The sequence below is a fragment of the Pinus tabuliformis genome, chromosome 6 (genome assembly GCF_031772625.1).
Source record: "Pinus tabuliformis cultivar Carrire ecotype Pingquan chromosome 6, CPIR1, whole genome shotgun sequence".
Classification (NCBI taxonomy): Eukaryota; Viridiplantae; Streptophyta; class Pinopsida; order Pinales; family Pinaceae; genus Pinus; species Pinus tabuliformis.
The window spans coordinates 467,453,704-467,464,302 of NC_142292.1; the positions used below are offsets into that span (position 1 = coordinate 467,453,704).

Here is a 10,599-nt window from a genome sequence, read left to right on the forward strand (position 1 = left end):
GGTGTCTCAAAATATAATGTCTCAAAAATTTGTCTCTATAAAGACAATATAGAACACATATTATTATTGTCTCTATAAAGACAATTTGATTTGTCTCTCTAGAGACAATTTCATTTGTGTCTCTTTAGAGACAATTACATTTTTGTCTTTTTAGAGACAATTCCATAATTCAAACTATTGTCTCTCTAGAGACAATATAAAAAATTATTTAAAAATAAATAAATGTCCATAATTCAAACTATTGTCTCTCTAGAGACAATATAAAAAATTATTTAAAAAAAAATAAATGTCCATAATTCAAACTATTGAGTTAAAGATGTTTCGAACGCATGAAGATATGAAAGCAAATTCAAACCGAGAAAAAATTTAAACTGAATGACATGGGAGAAGATCAGTTATTTCCCATGGCACTTACTTTTGCTCTTGCTAGGGCGATTGTTAGGACACTATATAACGCATGGACAGTTGCCAACATAAAGATGAAGTAGTGGAGCTGGTTCATGCCAGTGAGGGAGACCAGAGGATACTTACCCTTGAATCAAGAGGGAATGAATAATTATCAAACTATCATAAATATCTTGAATCATATCAAATGGATAACACGATCTCAGTAATATCTAATAGCATTGGGAAATTCCAATATGCAACATAGAGTTTGGTGTCCACCTCAGAACAATGATCGATAGCAGGAGCCATTGATTATTCCTTTTGACATGGAAGCATACTATAAGCCATTCCTTTCGGTATACAAATCTTAGAAATGGGCTTCTCTCCAATGGTCAGTAGAAACGAGATGAATCCCATAAGCATCAGTTCTGCAATCCAAAAAAGACCATTTAAAATGTATTATGTCAGCCGATGTCATGTGATGCAATCTCATTCTGAAATTCTGAGAGTTGCTAAAAGATAGACTTGCTACAATGATCTGAATACTTCTTATGAACAACTCTCAGCTTATTTCCTCCCGTATTTAGGTGAAAATCAACCATGAAATACGCACATTCCCTGGAACAATGCACATAAATGTTATTACCTCAATGTACAGAGTTAACAAAATGTGCATATGCCTCCAAACGCTTAGTATGCGCATTAGTATTAGATAAAGATTCAATTCAGACAGGGTGTTAGTAGCTGAGTTCCAACATATAGTTGATCAAGACACAATGTTCTGGCCGTAGCTGATCAACAATGCCTGCCTGTAATTGATGAAGAAATCTAAAATGTCTAGCAGTAGGATTTCTTTAGAAGGGTAAAATCAGTAAAAGCGTGATGCTTCAAAATTTTTAAGGCTTACTTCAGGTCTGCTTCAGAGTAGCCTGTATGAAGGGTAAGTGTTTTGTTCCAACATGGATCCTTCCTCAAAGTGCATCGAGCAGTGTAGACAGCAACAGCAACAAGCATTGATGGACTGTAGATAGTCCATGCGCTTTATGGACATATCTTGCCATGCCAAGCACTTAATGTCCAAGAGGCTTATAAAGGGATAAGAGGCAAAAAGAGGAAACATGCATATTCAACAATAAAATAATAGAACGAACGAGAAGTGAAACACAGCCAAACCACATAGCCTCCAATTCAAATATAAGTAGACAATACTGGCATCCGTTGTATGATTGCAAACAACATAAATGTTTTCATGTCATTGTCAATAAAATTGAATGTAGGCTAAGAGCATCATGCTTTGAATTCCCCGAGACTCTAACCAAATATTTTTGTTGAATTTACAATTTCTTTCATCCATTAGGACATCAGAACATGCTGGAATAAGAACACAGGACATACTATTCATGTTCTTGAATATAACTTTAACACCATGTATAATCATAATTCCACAAGGCTTGGTAAGCAATAAGAAGCACTATTTCTATACAGTTAAAAAGTGGCCATCAAAAGATTTGACACAAGTTAGCAAGACTGATGGTCCCAATGCACAATTATTTTGCCAAATCAGAAAATACACATCTTTGGGGATGCACACTACTGCAAATCTAGAAATATTTACATTAATCTAGGTGAAGAGAGCAATTCTCCTAGTTAAGCAGATAACTAACTCTCGAAATTCTTCTCTGGCATCTCCGTCACTGTCTTTAAAATTTGAGAATTGTCGTCAGTAATACTTCCTTGTGTCCAGCATTTTAACATCTCCAAGGCTACTTTTGGCTGATCCATTGGGACCATATGACCTGCATCATGAACCTGGTGCAGCAAAATAGAAGATTCCGTAAGGAAGAAATTATCTACTTGTACAACGAAATCAAAGATGATCATCGAGTGCCTTTTACCTTGAGAAAACTGAGTGGTCCATAACTGGTTATTAAACCTGCTTCCTTATCGTCTACAAGGAAGGATTTTGTAGGTGCCTTCTTGAAATTCTCACTTCCAGACCAATCCATGGAATTCACCCATCTTGAATTGCCTGAAAGACACATAATTTGAACAATTAACTTTTCAATTTTGAAGATTAGACTGACAAGCCTGAAAAACACAACTGCAAATAAGTTAATAACAGACTTAACACCTAAATCATAAAGTCATTCTCCAAAACAAAAACAATATGTTATATGTATACAGTATCATTACCTAACCAATTGCAAATGAGATCATATTCTCCTGCATAAACTAGCAACTTAACACCATCCTCCAAGAGTGTTGGAATGCCAACTTCCATATTCCGCATCCAGTCAGTAAGCATAGCTTCATAAACCAAGGGGCTACAGGAGACAAATTTTCGGCTGCCAACCCCCAGGGCATCCCTAACGGAACCCTGGTTTAAGTAATTCTCCATATTTGAAAAATCATAGCATAGGCCACCATTGCACTCCTTCCGAACATCATAGTACTGCAAAATATAAAACAAAATAATGAAAACTAATATCGTAAGATATATAAAACAATGATGACAAACTACATTTTAAGATACAAAATGCTGATAAAATAAACATAATGTCTGGCTGTCCAGTATTTAGAATTTAAGTCTTACATTGATATTCCCAGCTAATGCCATAATGGAATTGAAAATTGAGGTGCACACCAAGTATGATGCAAAGCATGTGACAGTCCCTTCGGTACCTGGCAAGTTATCACACCGGCTATAATCAGAACCTACATTAAGAACCTTCGATAAAGGATCCAGCATAACATCAGCCGTAACCAGTTACTTAAAACACTTCACAAATGGTAACTAAGGATCATAAAGCAAACAACATTTAGCCATCAAGCTTCTCGCAATTTAAAACATAGTAACAAGATTTCAATATGAACACATACAAATCTAGTTTAGTAAACAAAGTATACATCTCATAAATATGAAAATATGCATTTTGTTCCAAATTTTAATAGGATTTCAGCCCCATGAAAAAATATTCCTTGAAATTTGATGACTAGTTTATATTTATAGGTGTCTATTTCTGAGATTTTTGGGCTGTTTTTTATGGATTAAAGGTCTACAAGAATCAAATACATGAGATATAATATCAAAAACGATAAAAAGTGGACCATACTGCAAAATGTTTGTAAAAACACATAATAAACAAGAATGAACTAACTAGAGGAGGGAAAAGCATCACCTATGCACAATATTTTGAGATCTAGATAAGCCTTCACTACTGTTATGGAAAACGCTTGCACAAACAACTTAAAAAATACATTGAATATTTCAAAAACCACATCAACAAACAAGCCTTCCATAGCGGATAAGTGTTCAAAGCCCTTAACACAAATTTTATGGATTGTACTTGCTCATTATGTACTGAAGAAAACACAGTTCAACCAAGAAGAATGCTAGATTTTCCATCTGAATAATAGATAGTATGACTTGTAAGTACAGCAGGGTATTATTAGGAATACAATAAAGAAAAGTAATTTAAAACATGAATGCTAGATTTTATGAGGCATTTTCGAAAGTAGATTTGATCAATGCCACACAGGCTGCTTTCAACAATCTAAAAAGTGGTGTCATTCAAAGATTTACCACTTTGTTGGAATCAGCTGCCTTTAGAAACCTGAGGAGGAATACATATGGTCGAGTGGGAACTGTAAGCTTGAAGTTCAATTGATTTAAACTCCTGCGAAGAGTTATTATCAATTGATCAGTCAATCTAAATGTTTGGAGACTATGTTGCAATCAATGACAAAGAATTATCAGTTAGAGCTAATTACCATGGCCACTATCTGTTCTGACGTGAATTCATTTGGGAAGATGCGGATGAAGTCATTGACCTGTAGCCAAGTATAAACCAACTCTTATCAATATTGTGTTACCTATTATAATATAATTTTTGTGCTGATTCCAGCATAAAGCGTAATCTTCTGTAGGAGTAGATATTGCTGGTGTATGTACTTTTATACAACCAACAAAGTGTTCTTTTAATTAGATATATACACATCCTTTCTTACAGATGTCAGCAAGTCATCCTACCTGTGGAGGATAGACTTCTTCATATTTGCTAGCTATAAACATTGCAGCGATAGCAAGTAATGGAAAATTCTTCCTTGCAATACTCTGAATAGAAAGGTATCTGTCAATGATGTTCACAGTGAGATACAACGTCTCTGGCATTAATTCCAATTCCAAATGCACCTGAAAATTTTAAGATTTTGATGTCAGGCCTAAGAGATAGACCATATAAATCTCTTTTAGATCTAAGTTTGACAGCAAATGGAAGTTGGAACTAGCATAGGAACAAAGTTGTACCTCCACCAACCAATCAATCACGACTACCCTCATCTTTGCGTTGATTTTAACCTGGTTTCTCATATAATCTGGAGGTATGCAACTCACGTCCTGGGCATACATGAATGCAAAATTTTAGTTAAGGAAAATAAAACTTTACCTTCACCCTAACAAGAAACTGCAATCATTGACAGAGAAACATACCTCAATTGTCCTGTAGAATTTATATATATCTTCAACGTATTCAACAACTGCCAATTGGTTTTCAATGTTTCCATCATCAATGCTAGGAAGCACCTGATGGGAATCCCTGAATGCATCCTGAAATACATTCATCAAGATTATTAATCATTTTCAGCCGACTTACATCATAAATAAACACAACACTAACTTGAGGCTATCAAGATAACTAATCATTTTCATCCAACTTACAACATGACTAAAGACAAAGCTATCTTAAGGTTATAAAACTTGCTAGTAATTTGGAGTGGACTTGGATACTCTTTGGTTTGTGTATATTTGTTGAATAAGAACAAGAAAAGTATAGGAGAGTGACACAGACCTCACTTTGAGATGTTAGCATTGCAGTCTTTGGTTTGTGTATATTTGTTGAACAAGAACAAGAAAAGTATAAGAGAGTGACACAGACCTCACTTTGAGATGTTAGCATTGTAGTCAATGATGGTGCAGTGTGTTTCCTGGCTTTCAGTTGGCTAGGTCTTTCTAATCCCCCTTCTTGTGCACTTGAGTCGATGTTATCACTAATACAAATGACAACGTCATTGCTGGTGGTGCAACTGTCATCATTGGGTAAGTTGGCAAGGCATAAAAAAGCAACATAGCCATGACATGGATCTGAATACTTCTCATGAACATATCTCAGCTCATTTCTTCCTGCACTTAAGTGGAAGTCAACCATGAAGTTTGCACATTCCCTGGAACAAGTAAATCAAATATTATTCCTTAACAATGCACAGGGTTAACTAAATGTGCACACACCCCAGACAGTTTGATGTGAACATTTGTCAATCTTTCCCATATGTAAAATTATATACAATTTCAGACAGGTTGCCAGTAAATTAGTGCTGTAGCAGGTCCACTAGGTTTTGGATATATAATCTACAGATTGTGTAATTCATGGAAATTCCTAAGATATTTAGGAGTAAGTATCCTTTGGAAGGTTAAACTCATTAAGCATGGTGCCTTGAGAACTAGAAGACTTACTTGAGATATTCTTTTGAGTAGCCTGTGTGATAAAGCTGTGGTAGCTGAATAGATGCGGTGGATCTATATTGGGGCACTCTACATATTTTAACCCCTTCTCTATTGACATTACAAGTTTATACTTGTGCAATTTTCCTCACCCATCCAGTGTTATTGGCCACAATATTCTTGGCATGATTTATGTCTTCCTTTGAGTGCTACAGGTCCAAAATAGTGGAAATTGAGGCACCTCTTAACCAATATTACAGGCCTGTATCTTTTGAGACCTAATGATTCAACACCAGAAACTATTCCATAGTAAACCTGCTTTCACAATCCTCGATCCAGAACTGGTGTGATTTACACATGAATTGGAGTTTAGCTACAATGTGCTCAAAGTAGTTTCTTTTTGGCATCATATTTATCTAGATTCTAATCTATCGCTAGGAAATTCATCCAAATTGTTGACTATCACCCAAAGAATCAGCGATGTGAATCAAAACAATCAGGAGATTGTCGTGGAGTTAGCTTCCTCAATAGTAATAACACCATAATCTTTTCTTCATGAAAGGTGTGCGTAAGCTTCTGCAAATAATAATGCAGCGACTATGAATGCAAGAATGCTCGCATTCAGGGTTTAGAATCTGAAGCTAGATAAGGTTGCATATTAACATGAACAATAGCAGGTAAAGGATATGCCATTGTTTTTCCAGAGCCTGTATCAACAATACTAAACAAATTTCATTCTTTGAAAGCCATGGGCTGCAAATACTGTTCCATTGTAAGGATATCAACACCCACAGCACATGTGTCGTTCATTGTTTGCTTTATCTCTTTATCAGATTCTTCAAGACCCAACATTATGGAAGATTTGGTCACCATTTCTCCCTTGAATCCCTTCACATGCTTCAATATAAGTAAGCTCTGGTCATACCCTCATCAACATATCTACATTGATGAATTTGAGCAACAATGGCCCTCCAACCTTACGGTTGTCAACATCTTGATGTCGGATTAGCTAAACACTTGCACACCTTTTAGGATCACGATGAATAAGCTGGGCTATTTCTGGTTGACCACATGGATTTACAACTTCCTGTCCTCCTTGAGTTGTAACAGCTGTATGTTGAAACCACAAGCTGTTAGCGGAGGGGAGTACTGGCTGTAAGTGGTTTTTATGAAGGGGCCTCTGTTGTTTACCATGTGTTGTTTACTAAATACTAATCAGTACAGATAGGTGTCCATGAGGTATGTATAATAATTTTCTTTTAAAGGATCCATCATAAGATGTAGTAGGGTTGAATTTATGGGTTTATATTTTAAGAAATACCCTAGTATTTAGAAACCTTAATCTTAAGTATTTGTTCCATATGATTTGATTTCTAGGGCATGGGATAAACTCTAGAATGACATAAAGGGAAAAGCGTATGATCTAAGGTTTGAATTTAAGAAACCCCAAAAAGGCCTCTTGATTACATAAAAACCCTAGAAAAGTAACTTGACATCATGTTTTGGAATAATATATTGCTTGGGTTACTTGTTAAAATAATATTGTATTTCCAAGAAGAAAAGAATGGATGGGGTGATCCATTTGAAGGCATGATGTAGCTCTTCGTAACACCTCATAAATCATGGAGTCGTTGTGCAAAAACTTTATTAAATATATTCCCTAGATTTCTCAACAAATAACATAATCAAACTCACACAAATAAATGGTTGAATCTTACATTTTGCATAACATTAGATGTATATGGGGGCATTAATGAAACATGCATGCCAACATTGGTTGTATTGAGGGGCATAAATGAATCTTGCATGCCAACAAAATGCACGCTTAGTAAAAACACAAATATTAATAAATATATATAGTGAAATAAGTTAACTAAATGCACAAAAATATTGATCAAGTTTTACCACTATCATTACCTTAGATGTATTATAAGGTGTTATAGGGGTTGGAATGACTTTAGCGATTGCCTGCATTCCACAAACATAAATTAGATAATACAATAAGGAATATAAGATAATTGAACATATAAAAGACAATATTCAAGCTTACCTCATGCATCATCATAGCAGCGTCCTGCCCTCGTGCATTTGTTAACATTTCCATAAAAGTAGTGAATATCATTGAATCCCCCATAGTAGCATCAGTAACACCCATGGGTACATTCTTAAGAAAACACATAATAACATAAAAATAAGAATGGGGGATTCAATGATATTCACTACTTTTATGGAAATATCATTAGAATATTTCCATAAAAGTAGTGAATATCATTGAATCCCCCATTCTTATTTTTATGTTATTATGTTATTATGTGTTTTATTCCTATCTGTGTCTTGAATCCTGTGTCTATTAGGTCCAATGAGAATATTTTCCTTGTAGTTGATTAGGTAAATAATTCACTCAAACAAAATCCATTTCGTGGCAGCCAAGAAGAAGTCTTAGTTTCGAATTAAGACACAAGTAAAAATAAGAAAACCTTAATCAAAAAACTGATAAGAAAATAGAATCGGTAACACCAAATATATATGTCTTTCAAGTAAAACCTTAAACATTCAAATTACTTGATGTTCATTACAATTAAAAACTCAATACTTAACTTGTAAAGAAAAATTATATTGCAGCGAATCCTTATAACCATCTTAAAGTAAACATAGTGATCGAAAAATGTCATCCTCACAAGTAAAACATTAAACATTCAAATTACTTAATGTTCATTACAATTAAAAACTCATATGTCTAACTTGTAAAGAAAAAATATATTGTAGTGAATCCTTAAAACTATCTTAAAGTATACATAGTGATCATAAAATGTCATTCTCGGATGAAATCTCCTTATCTGATGGCATATATACCCCATCATTAATAGACCCTAAATCCACAAATAAATTAATACCATCATTTTCATAGTCTTCATCACCTTCAACTACAGGTAAATTAAAATCAATGAATTCATCATCTTCATGGATTTGATGCCCATGTGGTTGCTCATGTCCTTAAAAAAATTCAATAAACTCGTCTTGGTCTTCATCTTGGTGATATGCATCATTGACAATAAATTCTTCATCATCTCCATCTTGGCCATCTATGTCTTCAGGGGGAACTTCTACATCTTCAAGTAAATCATGGTCCTCTACATCTTGAACAAATGTTACTCTTCGTCCTCTTGGATCATAATCAATCACAAATGACCAACCAGGTTGTTCTAAATTTGGAATGAGAAAATTTGGTCACATTGACTTGGAAACACATAAGGTTCAGAAGTGGCTTCAAACCTAGATGTATTGATCATGTGGAATCCATTATCATGGAGCAAGATAGTTTTTTCTTCTCCCACTTCAATAAGCTTGTACCATTCAACACGAAAAATAACTTTCTTGAAAGACATAAAATCAAGCTCAATAATGTCCTCCAACACTCCATAGTAGCGAAGTATTCTTGTGATTGGTTGTCTATCATTTGCATGTGAACGACATTCCACCTCAAATGATGCTGAAACTCCACAATCATAAGTTTTTCTCTTTTCATCAACTTTTCTGATGCGAAAATGATGACCAAAATTCCACATTCCTTTGTAATATCTTACCTAAATTCATATAAATATCAACTAATTAGATTCAAGGATATGAAATCTAACAAAAAATTTATTAAATATATGCAATATATTAATATATATCACCTCCCCATTTATGGATCCTTTAATGAAATTCAATTGTTTTTGTGTTACTCTATTATTCCCTTTTGTTGCCTCATGTTCAATATTGGCCTTTAGCCAATTCCACGAGCATCTCTCTGGCCACTTTCTTTTATGGCTTGCAGGCAATGCTCGAGTAGTGTTTTGACCATGTCTATTATATATATTGGCCCATGCATTTTCATCTTCATTTTTATTTATTTTTATTTATTTATTTTTTTTTCAGCGTACTTCTCCATCCATTCCAACATAAAGTCAGAATTGTATGCAACATACAAATGTAATGCCTCCCACTCGTTCGCATCTACAATGAAATTTTTTTTCGTTCAATGAATTAATAATTAGTTAAAGCCATGTAATGTAAAACTTAAGATACAAATAACTCCTAACATTTTTTAATACCTTTTATCCTATTTGAAGTCCCTTCTCCCTCTAATTTTTCTCCTTCAAATGATTGAGATTGGTTATAATTCCATAATCGCGGAGCTTCAAGATGCAATTGAGGTAAGTACTCACTCAAATGAACCATGGCCTGGAAAACCATGTACCCCTCAACTATGGACCCTTCTGGTCGAGCCTTTTGCCTCACAAATTGTTTCAATACCTTCATATATCTCTCCACGAGCCACATTGTTCGAATATGAATAGGACCACACTGTTCAATCTCTTCTACTAGGTGTACAAGGTAGTGCTCTTGAGAATTAAAGAAGCTTGGAGGGAAGCACATTTGAATATCACACATCAAAAGTGAAACATTCCTCTTCCAATACTTCAAGTCATCCTGATGTATCTCTTTAGATGAGACCCACCTACAAGTATTACAATAAAGACTTGTTATTTCTTGTAAACCAAAAGTAGAAACTCATATAAAGGCATAATCAATGTTGCACTTCAAATGATAAGAGTAATGGAAGAGTATGCATGATGGATTGAAAAATACCTCAGATATTTACATAATTTGTAAATAGTCAAAGTGACAGTGTGGTCAAAAGTACTTGGTATTGCTGTAGGAAACACATACTG

At 34.6% G+C, this 10,599-nt stretch overlaps 2 protein-coding genes across 2 annotated transcripts; both read right to left on the minus strand.

Moving 5' to 3' along the window:
- Window positions 1–1,656: 1,656 nt before the first annotated feature.
- Window positions 1,657–3,082, minus strand: LOC149259341 (serine carboxypeptidase-like). Its single transcript, XM_089375522.1, has 4 exons — window positions 2,981–3,082; window positions 2,581–2,839; window positions 2,283–2,416; window positions 1,657–2,196 (listed from the first exon to the last, which is right to left on the minus strand). Exons 1-4 carry the CDS (start codon window positions 3,002–3,004, stop codon window positions 2,047–2,049), a joined length of 567 nt encoding a protein of 188 aa, XP_089231648.1. The 5' UTR covers window positions 3,005–3,082; the 3' UTR covers window positions 1,657–2,046.
- Window positions 3,083–3,983: 901 nt separating this feature from the next.
- LOC149259342 (G2/mitotic-specific cyclin S13-7-like) lies at window positions 3,984–4,795 on the minus strand. The gene is made up of 4 exons (XM_089453915.1): window positions 4,694–4,795; window positions 4,418–4,579; window positions 4,159–4,218; window positions 3,984–4,064 (listed from the first exon to the last, which is right to left on the minus strand). Exons 1-4 carry the CDS (start codon window positions 4,793–4,795, stop codon window positions 3,984–3,986), a joined length of 405 nt encoding a protein of 134 aa, XP_089310041.1.
- Between the last annotated feature and the right edge of the window lie 5,804 nt (window positions 4,796–10,599).

Coding starts and splice junctions, on each gene's coding strand:
- LOC149259341 (XM_089375522.1), bottom strand. CDS start 3,004: ATGGCATTAGCTGGGAATATCAAT. Junction 2,417..2,580: donor TCTCATTTGCAATTGGTTAG/GTAATGATACTG, acceptor TGTGTCTTTCAG/GCAATTCAAGATGGGTGAAT. Junction 2,197..2,282: donor GACCACTCAGTTTTCTCAAG/GTAAAAGGCACT, acceptor TTGCTGCACCAG/GTTCATGATGCAGGTCATAT.
- LOC149259342 (XM_089453915.1), bottom strand. CDS start 4,795: ATGTATGCCCAGGACGTGAGTTGCATACCTCCAGATTATATGAGAAAC. Junction 4,580..4,693: donor TGATTGATTGGTTGGTGGAG/GTACAACTTTGT, acceptor TAAAATTTTCAG/GTGCATTTGGAATTGGAATT. Junction 4,219..4,417: donor AAGAAGTCTATCCTCCACAG/GTAGGATGACTT, acceptor ACTTGGCTACAG/GTCAATGACTTCATCCGCAT.